The 15,085-nt window shown below is 33.3% G+C and overlaps 1 protein-coding gene across 4 annotated transcripts in view; it reads left to right on the top strand.

Annotated features, from left to right (window-relative positions):
- Positions 1-15,085, top strand: part of RANBP17 (RAN binding protein 17) — a 344,596-nt gene that overhangs the window by 41,648 nt on the left and 287,863 nt on the right. For all 4 annotated transcript variants that reach the window (XM_058545803.1, XM_058545811.1, XM_058545813.1 and 1 more), the window contains exons 9-12: positions 1,919-2,038; positions 3,978-4,124; positions 4,728-4,900; positions 7,444-7,637. In XM_058545803.1, the coding sequence (XP_058401786.1) occupies positions 1,919-2,038; positions 3,978-4,124; positions 4,728-4,900; positions 7,444-7,637 (634 nt within the window). The remainder of the gene's footprint in view (positions 1-1,918; positions 2,039-3,977; positions 4,125-4,727; positions 4,901-7,443; positions 7,638-15,085) is intronic.

The raw sequence follows: 15,085 nt of genomic DNA on the forward strand, positions 1-15,085 counted from the left end.
GTTGGCCACTCTGCCTGTACCTTTCCTTCTCTTGCCCTCTCTCTAACTCTTTGTCCACCCTGCCTGGCTTCATGTCTTAGGCTTGCCAGGCAGCCCTCTCAGATATCACTGAATGAGAAGCACAGGGGATCTGCTCACTTGATTTGGTGCTCATCACTCCAGTTCATTTATTTTTTGAATCAAATTCTGTTGTGTGCTTAAAAAATTCTTGAAAATCTCTGGTTATATAGAACTTTGAGACTATAGACCCCATCTTTGTGAAATCGAAAGCAGAGACTGGGCAAGATTAAAAAAAGAAAAGTTGTCAGTTTAATATCTAAGCTTGTAGAAGTAAAGTTGGGGAATTCTAATATCACCATTTCCAGAAAAAAGATGTTCCAGGTTTAAAGTACATATCAGTGGTGTGTTTGTTTAGATATGTTATCGCCTAGAAGGAGGGAACAGATTCACAAAAATACTCGTCTTTTTTTTTAAAAAAACATGTCTGCTCTTTAATCTAGAGTTTTAAGGTGGTAGTTTTTAAACTGGATTTCACAGGGCACTCATGTTTCCACGTGGTGCCACAGAGCTTTTTAGCCTTCTGTCTTTTAACCAGAATAGACTTGTTTTTAGTTGTTTAAAAACCAGTTTCATGTACAATTATGTTTTGGGATAAAACAAACAAGCTGCTGGTACTCAGAAAATAAAGTGGAAAACAACTGCTTTAAGAGAAAGTAACTGACATTTATTGGGCATACTCCAATATATGTGCTTATCTCACTTCATCTTCAAAGTGGCCCTGCAAGGTAAGTATTATTATCCTTCCTATTTAGACAAGGTAACAGACCCAGACTGGCTTAAGTGACTTTCTCCAGGGCAGCAAACTAAATATTGGAGCCGAGATTCAAATCCAGGTGTTTCTGGCCCCAAAACCATACATATTTTTAGTACACTAGTGATTCCCAAACCTGCTACACATCAGAATTGCCTAAGGAGTTGTTTTTTTTTAGATTTTTTGTTTTTGTTTTTTTGATAGTAAGGACTATGGCAAACTGAGAACATCTAAAAAGGTGATCCTCTGATTTTTGTCCCTATTCTCACCCTTGCCAAGAGAGCTAGACATTTTGTGTAAAATCTCCTGATTGAAATATTTAAATGTTGACAACTAATTCTAATTTTTTTAAAAAAGTGGATAAGCAAGCATGTGTGGACCAAAACCAAACATGGACCAGTTTGGCCTGAAAGTTGCCAATTTTGGGCCTCTCACTTAATGATCAAACAGACTTCAGTGGGTACCAGTAGTAGAATTAAGACCCCAAGGATTGAAATTGTCTGGTAAAGTATTAACTTTAGGAAGATAACTAGGCCACAGATACTCTGTAGGAATTTTTATAGGGTATCTGACTCTTCCAGCAGCATTTTCCAAATCATTTCTTAAGATACTAATGAATGGTATGGGTTAGGTGTTCGATCACCAAATAAATTTGAGACGTGTGGGATTAAGTAAAATTATAGGATTTCTTTTCCCACTTGCAGGATACCACAGTGCATAATGTATGGTATTTCCCAAACATAGTCTACCACAAAACCATATTTTCTTTTTGGTAGAACCTGGTTTGTTGGTTCACAAACAGAACTGGGCATGGAACCAATTGGAAGCCTTTTGAGTATATGCATGTCCAGGCTCTGCTCTGGCATATTTGATATGTGAAAAAATATTAGAGGAGAATACACACAAATAGGAATTTTAGTGGTGGGGTTGCAGGGTTGTGGGTGATGGTGGTGATTGATGATGATTAGCTTTCATTATTTTTATATTTTATACTGCTTTTTTATCATTAAAATTAAAAAAATATTTTTTATGTAAAGACTGATGTTCTTTACATGTGGCCATAGTTACTTTTAAAATTGAAATGAATTTTGTTATTCCTATTTTTAGGCACTTTCATGTTTAGTTCAATTTGCTTCTACGAGAAGGTCCTTATTTAGCAGTCCTGAACGTGCCAAGTACCTTGGTAATTTAATTAAGGGAGTAAAAAGGATTCTTGAAAGCCCTCAGGTATTTATGAAGTAATTTAATTAATACTTAGCATATAGAAATACAGTTTTTCTGCTGAAAGGTGCATAATAAACTCATGACTTTACTGTGATCCTGGAAGGAAATATGAAGTATCATATTCATCTTCCTTAGATCTCATTTGTAGTAGAAATAGGCAGTTTTTAAAAATGGATGTTTTCCTGACAGACTTCTGTGTTCTTCCTCTTTTATTTTTTCCATTCTTTTAAGTGAATATGCATAGAGCTTATTTATCTTATTATGCTTCTGCTTTTTACCATTGTACTGCATTTCTTTGCTTCCACTTCTGAGATTACTAAAGTGATTAATTGAGAGTTATATCTGTCTTCTGAACTAGAAGACTTAATATAAATCTGAATGTTAATGTTGGAATAAGTGGCTTTAAATTATGAAATAATGCTTTTTGCCCTCTTGTGGACAAACAAGAGTTTATAGATTTTAAAATCTACCCTCTACATTAGCTGCAAAGCTTCAATGGCAATATTCATTTCAGAGAATTGCAAAGCCGTTATTAATCAGTCGTTTTGGGTACCTAAATAAAGTTTTTTGTTTCACTTTTTATTTTGTCTTTAGTTTAAAATATCTGTAATGAAGATACCGATTTTAAAAGGTTAAATGATGATTTAGGGAGGTTTATCTCAGACTCTTGGTTATTAATAACTTTTGAGGGAATGTATAATATCTGTACATAAAGAAAATGTGCTTACCCTGTAAAGAGCAATTGTTTTTGCAGGTTATTATCAGGAGTATTTTACATGTTGTGCATTTGATCTTTTCAACGTTAGCGTAACTGAAATTTATGTTTTGCTGCTAAGTGGGATTTTACCAATATGCTTTGAAAGTTTTAGTTGTTTAACTCACTCTCATCAATCAACATGTGGAAGATAGTATACTAATATTAGATAATTCTCTTAATTGATTTTCCAACATCCTCATGTTGATGTTTCATGGCTGTGAAAGTTAGTTTGAATATTATCTTATTTTAGAATTACAAACATGTATTCAAGATCTATAAGTACAAAATATCTTTTAGTAATTTGTCCTTAATAACTAGACACTATTTTATATTCTTTCATGGAGCACCTATGAATGAAATTTCTTAGAAACTCTTTCAGTATTAAATAAATACTTTTTGAATTCTATTTCATGTCAGCTACAGTGCAAAGGGCTCAAACTATAAAGATAATAATACATGTGCCCTGACTTCAAGGAGCTCACAGACAACCAGGGTGCTTTTCTTGGTCTTTCCTTTTAACCTATCCTCCCCTAAAAGTTACCTTTGTATCTTGTAGTACTTTTCTGCCCCATATTGCAGTAATTTATTTGAACGACTCCACTTACTGAGGGGGAGTTGCTTGAGGGCACAGTGCCTGTAGGTACTCAATAAATATTTGTTGAATTAAAAGAAATTTGTTATTTGTGTGTGAACGTATACCATTTAACTTAAGTCCACTTGGTATTGCTCTTTTCTAGGGTTTCAAGAGCTTATTCTTATTTTGCATCTTAAATATTTTTCAAGTCCTCTATTGACTTCTGTTTAAGCCCCATTACACACACACACACACACACACACACACACACACTCACTCACTCACTCTCATATTCATGCAAATTTTTTGTGTAATATAATGGTTTGTGTAATATAATGGGTTTCCAAACATTATAATTTAGTTGTCATGGTGCAAAGCCTCTATTTTGGATTCCTTATTGTTAATCATTGATGACAACATTAAATCCAGCAGGAATCATTTGTTGTCTTTATTGATATCTACCCATTTGACACAAAGTACCCTTAAGTACTCATGAAAACTGGAAGACTTAATAAAATACTCTTGGAATTTTATTGATGGTATAATAGGTCATTAGCTTTGGTTTGTTTCTAAGTATTTTTAAAAGCCTTTCTTTTTGTCTCATAATTTAGGGTTTGTCTGATCCAGGTAATTATCATGAATTTTGTCGATTTTTGGCTCGTTTAAAGACAAATTATCAGCTGGGAGAATTAGTTATGGTAAAGGAGTATCCTGAAGTTATCAGATTGATTGCTAATTTTACCATTACTAGCCTTCAGGTAAATTAAAAAATATATAATTGATATTAAACTGTAGATAGTTTTAAAATAATTTCTTGGTAAGATTTGATGGGGATTTTTTTTAACGTCTATGAGCGAGTCCTTTGCTAAAAATGTTCATTGTAAGGTTTTAGGTAAAAAAGTTCATTATAACAGTTTATAATAATAAAAGTTTATAGGCCATCTAAATATCTAATAATTGAAGAATGAATTGATAAGCTGTGGTAAAATGTATGTGAACAAATAAAAGAAAGTTTTTACGGATTGTTTTTTGGAAAAATTCTTTTTATAAGTTTAGGGGAGATTTTAAAACCTCCTATTTTCCATATGATATCAACTCTGAAAAAAATATTCATGGAAAGAAGATTAGAAGGAAGCACACTAAAATTTTAATAGTGATCATCTCTGGGTGGTAGAATAATGAGAGATTGTTGGTGTAAGACCTTTTGCATTTACAAAATTTGTTGTGTTAAGTATGCATTGATTATATAATCAGAAGAAAAGTTAATTTTAAAATCTATGTTCAGTAATTTTGCCTTTGTAATTCTTATACTAGGAAGATATAATGTCATTTTAAATAACATTTGCTTTGTTTCTTTGTAGCATTGGGAATTTGCTCCCAACAGTGTGCATTATTTATTAACTCTGTGGCACAGGATGGTAGCATCAGTTCCTTTTGTGAAATCAACTGAACCCCACTTATTAGACACTTATGCACCAGAAATCACGAAGGCCTTTATCACTTCTCGGTTGGAATCCGTTGCCATAGTTGTGAGGTATTGAAAACTAAATTTTTCTGTTTTATTTTCATCTTCTGCATCTTGAGTTTTTAAAAATTGAGGTATCATTTACTTACTGTAAAATTCACCCTTTTTAGTATGCAGTTCTGAGTTCTGACAAGTGCTTCCAGTTATATAACTACCATCATAATCAAGACAGAATAGTTCCATCACCCCAAAAAGTTCTTTTGGGTCCATTTGTAGTTATCTCTTTCCCCACCCTCAGCCGGTGGCAATTACTGATCTGTTTGTTTCCCTATAGTTTTTGCCTTTTCCAGAATGCTTTATAAATGAAATTATATAGTATATAGTCTTTTAGTCTGGCTTCTTTCACTTAGCTTAATACATTTGAGATTCCTCCACATTGCATCAGTAGTTCTTTCATTTTTATTGCTGAATAGTATTCCATTTTGTAGATCTATCACAGTTTGTCCATTCACATTTGGGTTGGACGTTTGGGTTGTTTCTGTTTTTGTGAATTATCAATAAAACAGCTGTAAACATTTCTGTACAGATTTTTATGTGAACATAAGTTTTTATTTCTCTGGGGTAAATACTTATGCGTGAATTTCCTGGTGCATGGTAAGTGTATGTTTTACTTTATAAGAAACTGCCAAACTATTTTCCACAGGGGCTGTCTCATTTTGCATTCCCACCAGCAATGTACGAAAGATCCAATTGCTCTGCATCCTCACCAGCACTTGATATTGTCAGTTTTTGAAAATTTTAGTTATTCTAATAGGTGCGTAGTGGTATCTCATTGTGGTTTTAATTTTCATTCCCTTAATGACTAATAACGTTAAGCATCTTTTCATGTGCTGCTTTATTATTTGTATGTATTCTCTGGCAAAGTGTCTGTCTAATCTGTTGCCCATTTTTTTTTTGGTGAGAGAGATTAGCCCTGAGCTAACATCTGTTGCCAATCCTCTTTTTGCTGAGGAAGATTAGCACTGAGCTAGCATCTGTGTCCATCTTCTTCCATTTTATGTGGGACCCCTGCCACAGCGTGGCTTGATAAGTGGTGCATAGGTCCATGCCTGGGATCCAAACCTGCGAACCCTGGGCAGCTGAAGCGGAGCGCTCGAACTTAACCACTATGCCATTGGTCTGGCCCCTGTTGCCCACTTTTGTATTGGGCTGTTTATTATATTGAGATTTGAGAGGTCTATATATTCTGATTACAAGTCTTTTTATCATACGTGTTTTGCAAATATTTTCTCCCATTCCATAGCTTGCCTTTTCATTTCCTTAACAGTCTTTCAAAAAGCAGAAGTTTTAAAGTTTGATGAAGTCCAATTTATCCGTTATTTTTTCTTCTAGAAGTTTTATAGTTTTAGAATTTACATTTAGGGGTTTTAGGGGTCTGTGATGCATTTTGAGTTAATTTTTGTGTATAATATGAGATAAGGCTTGAGGTTCTTTTTTTTTTTTTGCATATTGGTGACCAATTATTCCAACACCATTTGTAGAAAAGACTTCTCTTTTGGTTGAATTGCCTTTACACTGTTTTCAAAAATTAATTGACCACATATGTGTGGTTCTGTTTCTGGACTCTATTCTCACTAATCTGTATGTTTCTCTTTCTGCCAATACCCTGTCTTTATTACTATAGCCTTATAATAAGCTTTGGAATCAGGTAGTGTGAGTCTTCTACCTTGGTTTTCCCTTTTCAAAATTGTTTAGGCTCTTTTACTTCCTTTGCTTTTCCATGCAAATTTTATTTTATTTTATTTTATTTATTTATTATTTTTTTTAATTTTTATTTATTTATTTATTTTTCCCCCAAAGACCCAGTAGATAGTTGTATGTCATAGTTGTACATCCTTCTAGTTGCTGTATGTGGGATGCGGCCTCAGCATGGCCGGAGAAGTGGTGCGTTGGTGCGCGCCCAGGATCCGAACCCGGGCCGCCAGCATTGGAGTGCAAGCACTTAACCGCTAAGCCACAGGGCCAGCCCACATGTAAATTTTAGAGTCATCTTGCTAGTATCTACAAGAAAAATCCTGCTGGGATTTTGACTGAGATTGCATTGAATTTGTAGATTAATTTGGAGGAAGAATTGACATCTCAGCAATATCAAGTCTTGCAGTCAATGAGCATGTTTATCTTTTAATTTATTTAGCTCTTCTGTGATCTCTTTCATCAGTGTTTTATAGTATTGAGTCTTTGGTTGTTACATATGTTTAATTAGATTTAATTAGTATTTTTTACGTTTCAGGTGCCTTTGGAAGATACTGTTTTTTAAATTTCAATTTCCAATTGTTCATTGCTAATATATAGTAATGCAGTGAATTTTGTATATTGATCCTTATGCTAGGACCTTGGTAAACTCACTGGTTACTACTAGTAGTTTTTTTGTGGCATTTTTTATTTATGTAATCATGTCGTCTTCAAATATAGACGTTTTATTTCTTACCTTCCAATCTATTTGTCTTTTATTTCTTTATCCTTGATGGAATTTTATTTAACTAGATAAAGTTTATTTGTGGTGAACAAAACACTCCAATGTTGTCTACAAACTTGCTTTTGTATATTTGCAGAGGTAATTTAGATGATCCACTGGATGATACTGCTACTGTGTTTCAGCAGTTGGAGCAGTTGTGCACTGTCAGCAGATGTGAATATGAAAAGACATGTACTCTTCTTGTACAGTTGTTTGACCAAAATGCACAGAATTATCAAAAACTTCTGCATTCAGCTTCTGGGATAAGTGTGGACCTGGCAATTCAGGAAGGTTAGTAAATTTTATGTGACTATTATATGATATTATATTGAATTTTAAGTAGCTTCATTAATTACTTTAATAATTTTACTGCAAATTATTTTTGTATATTTCCCTCAATTCCTGGTCCCCTAATAAGTCATTAATTTTATTAACCTTCTGGATATTTTGGTGGTTTGGTAGTTAATTTTCAGTTCTTCTTTATAAGATTATAAGAAATATTTCTCTCTGGAATCACTATCAAGAAAAGCTGGTAATGATCTTTGAGTAGAGTTTATTAACTTATAACTATCTTTTAACTAATCGTGTTTCCTTTTTTGCTATAGCTGACTGCAAATTTAGAGCCCAGTTTAGCCAGTAAAAAATTATGTAAGACCTCATCATGGTTTTGCATTTGTGTATTTCACCGTGACTTTATTTTATTATTATATTTTAAATAATTCCTCAGTTTTCTCATTATTTTTCTTTAATCCTTTATTGAAGGAGGATCTGTTTATTTCTGTATATCCCTTACAATCCTTTCAGGAACATAGCAGGGAATGAAAATAAATAAATATGTTTTTCATATTTTTTAATGAGATAAATTATGAGAATGGAACTGCTTTTATACATTTCTGATAGCAGGCACTTTAATTATAGTTCCAGAATGTTTTTTTTTTTTTTCTTTCATATTTGTTTCTTTTATCTTGTTTTAGAAAGTGAGTGGTAAGGAATGATAGTCAAACTTACTCTCAGTGATTTCCCATCTAAAGTCTTTTTAAAAAATTCTTTAAAAGATTATCCTTTGCATTTATATGACGTCATCTTAAAATGCCTTTTATTCATTATCTGTCTGTTTTTTGTTATTGTTTTTGTATTGAGTCACACAATACTGCTGAGGGGCTGGATAGTGGAATAGTTAACCTTCTCTACTTTAAACGTTCTCTCTTTTATTAAGATCTCCTTATTTATAAATTAAACTGGGGAGAACTAACTTTTTTGCAGCATGTTGTCTTTTCTTGATTGATTTCTTTTTGTAGAGTTTTGAAAATTATTAAATATCAAGTATATACAAAAGGATATTTATATGTATTACGAAATAGTGACTAGTAGTAAGAAACACCATCACATAATCTAAAAAATAGGTCAATACCAGTATCTTTGCTACTCCCTTTGTTCCTCTGTCCAAATCTGCCCTCCTACCTACCAGCAGAAAAAACTTACAGTCTTGAATTTTGTGTTTATTTGATACCTTTTCTTCAGTTTTACCGCATATCTATATATTCTGAAAATAATACATGGTTTTGCGTATTTCTGAACTTTATACAAATGAAATCAAACTGTGTTTTTTCTTCTACTTATTTATTATTTTTTTCTCAGTATTGAATGTATGAGAGTTCATATTGATGCTATAGCTATAGTTTTTTCATTTGCACTGCCACTGTTCTGTGGTTGTCTGAATATACCACAATTTATTTATGCATTTTTCTTGTCAATGGTATTTGTGTTTTTTCTATTTTTTGTTAATACAATGAGTGCTGCTATAAAGATTGTTATGTATATCCATTGCATAGTTAGCTTCAGCAGATAATGCCAAACTAGTTTACAAAGTGATTGTACTGCTTTACATCCTGCCCACCCTGATCTAGATGCTCACCAACAATTCGTAATGTTAGACTTAAATTTTTGCTAGACTTGTTGAGGTAATGTATCTCATGAGTATTTTACTTTTCACTCCCATGATTATTAATGAAGTTTAGCGTTGTTTTATGTCTATTGACTATTAGTTGTGTCATCATCAGTGATATATATGTTCATGATTTTTCTTCATTTCTCACCATTTGGATTTTTGGTCTTTCTCCTACTGATTGAGCTCTTTCTGTATTTTTGACACTAATCTTTTAGTTATTTGAACTGTAAATATTGTCCCCAAGTTTGTAACCTGTCTTTACATATCACTTTAATGTGTCTATTCTCTTAGTTATTTTTGTATCAGACTTTATTTTAATTAATTCACCTAATCTTTTTGAAGAGGTAATATATTTACATTATCCAGAAAAAAGAAATTAAAATGTATTGTGTTCCAGTCTTATAATCTGTCCTCTTGTTCTTCACTCTAAGAAGTAATGATTCTTACTAGTTTTGCATATCTTTCCAAAGTTTTTGTATGCATATACAAACAATTATGAATATATAAATTCTTATCTCCCCTTATTTACATAGAATGTGGCATACCACACTGGCTCTTCTACTCTTTGCTATTTTTCGTTTAACAGTGTATTTTATAGCTGTTTTCAAATCAACATAGAGAGAATGCCTATTTTTTATAGATGCATAATATTTTATTTTTTGAAGGTATCATAATTTATTTAACAATTTGCTCCACTGTTAATAGTCATTTGAATTGTTTGCCATCTTCTGCTATTAAAACTAATGCTCTATTTGACCTTCTCCCTCTGACTTACTTCACTTTGCACTATACCCTCAATGTCCATCCATGTTACCAGAGGGAAAGGGGGGAGGGAGGAGGGCGAAAGGGTTAATTCGGCACAAGTGTGTGGTGATGGGTTGTAGTTAGTATTTGGGTGGTGAACATGATGTAATCTATGCAGAAATAGAAGTATAATGATGTACACCTGAAATTTATACAATGTTATAAACCAATGTTACTACAATAAACAAAAAATTAAAAAAACAAACAAACAAAAAAAACCCTAACGCTCTACAGATAAGCCTTGTACATATGTCATTTTACACATATGCAAATATATCTATAAGATAAATTTCCAGAAGTGCAATTACTGTTGGGTGGAAGGGTTAATGTATTTATAATTTTTACAAATATTGCCAAATCACTCTCTATAAGGACTTTACCAATTTACTAGTCCACCAGCAATCTATAAGAGTGTTTCCATATTGTCTTCACAGGACAGTAGTACCATACTTTTGAATTCTTGGCAATCCTATGGGTGAAAAATGGTTTCTCAGTATAATTTTACATTCTCATATCAGTGAGGTTAAGCATTGTTTAAATTTATTTAAGACCTATTTGGTCTTCTTTTTCTGTAAATGAACTATTCATTTTCGTTGCTCATTTTTTTATTAGGTTGTTAGTCTTTTCTGTTCTCATTGATTTTTATGAACTCTTTATATGTTAGAAAAATGAGCCCCATGTCTGTAATGAGTTGCAAATATTTTTTTCCTTTTTTCCTTTCTCTCTTTTTTTTTGAGTGTACAGTTTGGTGAATTTAGCAGTTATTCACAGCTGTGTAACTACCACTGTATTGAAAATAGAGAACACTTCTTTCACTCTAAATAATTTTCTCATGCCATTTGATTCCTTTCCCTAACTCTTGGCCCAGGTAGCCACTGGTTTCTGTCACTACAGTTTGTTTCTTTTAGATTTGTATATAAATGGAATCATACAGTAAGTAGTCTCGTGTTTGGCTTTGTTTCCTTTACATGTTTTTGAGATTCAAGTATATTGTGTATATTAGTGTTTTGTTCCTTTTTATTGCTGTGTAGTATTCTGTATTATGGTTTTACCATAGTTTGTTTATCTATTCACAAGTTGGACATTTGAGTTACACTTCTGGTTTTTGGCTATTATGAATAATGCTGTTAGGAACATTTGCAGGCAAGTCTTTGTATGTACTTAAATTTTAATTTCTCTTGGGTAAATACCTATGACAGATTGCTGGGTCATATGAGAAATGTGTTTAATATTATAAGATACTGCTGTACTGTTTTACAAAGTGTATTATTTTTCATTCCCATTAACAATATATAAGAGTTTCATTTGCTCCACATCTTCATGATCATTTGATATTGTTTTCTTAACTTTAGCCATTCTGCTGGGTGTCTAGTAATAGTGTCTCATTTGGTTATAATTTGCATTTCCCTGATAATTAATGATGTGCTTTTTTGGCCTTTTTTTCTCTCTTGTGAAATGTCTGTTCACATTTTTTACCCATTTTAAAATTGGGTTGTTTGTTCTTTTATACATATTCTTATTATTGGAACTACAAGAGTGTTTTATATATTCTGTATACAATCCCTTTTTCACATATATGTTTGCAAATATTTTCTCCCTGTCTGTGGTTTGTCTTTTCAACTGTCTTTCAAAGAGAAAAGTTTTAAATTTTTATGATCTACCTTTTCAGTTTTTTCTTTATGGTTTCTGCTTTTTGTGTTTAAATCATATGTATCTCAGGTCACAAAAATGTTCTTCTATGTTTTATTCTGGAAGTTTAATAGTATTAACTATTATGTTTAGGTCTATGATCCACTTTGGGTTAATTTTTGTGAATGGTGTAAGGTAACGGTATGGCCTCCTCCCCAACCCAAACGTTTATCAAGTTGTTCTAGCACCATTTGCTGAAAAGACTGCTTTTTCTCCATTGAATTATTGTGACACCTTTGTCAAAAATCAATTGACCATAAAAGAGTAGGGTCTATTACTGGACCTGTTCTCTATTCTGCATTGATTTATATGTTGATCCTTATGCCAATATTATGATGCTGTCTTGGTTACTGTAGTTTTATAAGTCTTGAAGTTAGGTAATTTAAGTCCTCCAATCTTGTTCTTCTTTCTCAACAGATTTGTGTCTGTTCTAGGCCTTTTGCCTTTCTGTATTAATTTTAGCATCAGCTTGTCAATTTCCACAAAAAACTCACTAGAATTTTGATTGGGATTTCTTCAATCTGTACATCACTTTGGGCCATCTTAACAGTATTGAGGTCTCCAGTTCATGAACATGGTATATCGCTCCACTTATATAGGTGTTCTTTAATTTTATTTGCAGTGTTTTATTGTTTTCAGTGCACAAGTATTAAAAATATTTCACTAAATTTATTCCTATATATTTTTGATGCTATTGTAAATTTTATGATTAGTCTCTGCTACTCTATAAAACCAGAATTGATTTTGGTCTTTGTGTCCTATGACTTTGCTAAATTTACTTACTCTAAAAGCTTTTTTTGTAGATTCTTTAGGATTGTTGTATATGATCATGTCATCTGCAAATAAAGACAGTTTTATGTCTTGTCTTCATGCCTTCTGTTTCTTTCTTGCCTTATTCCACTGGTAAGACCTCCAGTGCAGTGTAGAATAAAAGTGGTAAGAGTGGGCATTCTGGCCTTGTTTCTGTTTGTACATAGAAAGCATTGAGGGGCTGGCCCTGTGGCTTAGCGGTTAAGTGTGTGCACGCCTCCCTCACAAAAAAAAAAAAAAGAAAGAAAAAAGACAAAAATCTAAAAATCAAACATGTGAAGTCTCCATCCAAAATTAGCAGAAAATGGGCCGGTCCCGTGGCTTAGCGGTTAGGTGTGTGCACTCCGCTGCTGGCGGCCCGAGTTTGGATCCCGGGCGCGCACCGATGCACCGCTTCTCCAGCCGTGCTGAGGCTGCGTCCCACATACAGCGACTAGAAGGATGTGCAGCTATGACATACAACTATCTACTGGGGCTTTGGGGGGAAAAAAATAAATAAAATCTTTAAAAGAAAAAAAAAAAGAAAGCATTGAGCCTTTTACCATTGAGTATGATGTTATCTGTAGGTTTTTTTTTTTAAGATGTTCATGGTGTGAAAATTCTCTTCTATTTCTCTGTTTATTTATAATGAAGGGGGCATTGATTTTTTTAAATGCTTTTTCTGCACCTATTCAAATGACCTTTTTTTCTTCTTTATTTTACTGGTATAGTCATGTACCACATAATGACATTTTTGGTCAATGGTGGACCACGTATATGATGGTGGTCCCAAAAGATTAATATCATATAGCCTAGGTGTGTAGTAGGCTATACCATCTGGGTTTGTGTAAGTACACTCTATGATGTTCACACTGATGAAATCGCCTAACGATGCATTTCTCAGAATGTATCCCTGTCATTAAGCAATGGATGACTGTGTAGTGAATTAAACTGGTTGGTTAAACCAGCTTTGCATTCCCAGGGTAAATCCTACTTGGTTATGAGACAGTGTTCCTTTATATAGTTTTAGATTCAGTTTGCAAAAATTTTGTTAGTTTATGTTGATGTTCATGAAGGATATTTGTCTGTAGTTTTCTTTTCTTGTGATAACTTTGCCTGGTTTTGGTAACAGGGTAATACTGGCCTTATAAAATGAGTCAAGAAGTATTCCCTCTTCCTTCTTTATCTTCTGAAAGAGTTTGTGTAGTATTAGTGTTATTTCTTCTTGAAGAGTTTGATAGAATTCACCAGTGAAGCCTGTGGGCATGAGGGTTTATAATTATGAATTTAATTTCTTTAATTCATATAGGACTATTCAAATTTTCTGTTTCTCCTGAGGTCAAATTTAGTCATTTGTATATTTCAAGGAATTTGTCCTATGTTTAAATTTATTGGAATAAAGTTATTCCTAATATTCTATTGTTATTCTTTTAAAGTCTATAGGATCTGAAGTGACATCCCTTCTTTCATTCTTTTTCTTTTAATTGAGATTTACTTGACATATAACGTTATATTAGTTTCAAGTGTACAGCATAATGATTCGATATTTGTATATATTGCAAAATGCTCACCACAGTAAGTCTAGTTAACATCCATCACCATACATAGTTACAAAATTTTTTTTTCTTGTCATGAGATCTTTTAAGATCTACTCTCTTAGCAACTTTCAGATATACAATACAGTATCATTAACTATGGTCACCATGCTGTACATTACATCCCCATGACTTATTTCCTTTATAAGTGGAAGTTTGTACCTTTTGACCTCCTTCACCCGTTTCACCCACCCTTACCTCCTTATTCTTGATGTTGACAATTTTTGCCTCTTTTTTCCACCTCTGATTGACCCAACTGGATATTTATCAGTTTTTTTAAACTTTCAAAGAACCAACTTTTAGTTTCATCAGTTTTCTTTATTATTTGTTCATTTTTTATTTCATAGGGTTTTTTAAGCTTTACTGTTTTCTGCTTTATACTTTTGATTTTATTTGGTCTTTTTTTCTGCTAATTTTTTTTTTTTAATTTTGTTTATTTATTTTTTTTCCCCCAAAGCCCCAGTAGATAGTTGTATGTCATAGCTGCACATCCTTCTAGTTGCTGCATGTGGCACGTGGCCTCAGCATGGCCGGAGAAGCGGTGCGTCGGTGCACACCTGGGATCCGAACCCGAGCCGCCAGCAGCGGAGTGCACACACCTAACCGCTAAGCCAGGGGCTCGCCCATTTTCTGCTAATTTTGGATGGAGACTTCACATGTTTGATTTTTAGATTTTTGTCTTCTTTCTTTCTTTCTTTCTTTTTTTTTTTTTGTGAGGAAGATTAGCCCTGAGCTAACATCTGTTGCCAATCCTCCTCTTTTTGCTGAGGAAGATTGGCCCTGGGCTAACATCCGTGCCCAGGTTCCTCTATTTTATATGGGATATCACCACAGCATGTCTTGATAAGTGGTGCATATGTCTGTGCCCGGGATCTGAACCTGCAAACCCTGGGCCACCGAAGTAGGGCATGCAA

The sequence above is a fragment of the Diceros bicornis genome, chromosome 1 (genome assembly GCF_020826845.1).
Source record: "Diceros bicornis minor isolate mBicDic1 chromosome 1, mDicBic1.mat.cur, whole genome shotgun sequence".
NCBI lineage: Eukaryota > Metazoa > Chordata > Mammalia > Perissodactyla > Rhinocerotidae > Diceros > Diceros bicornis.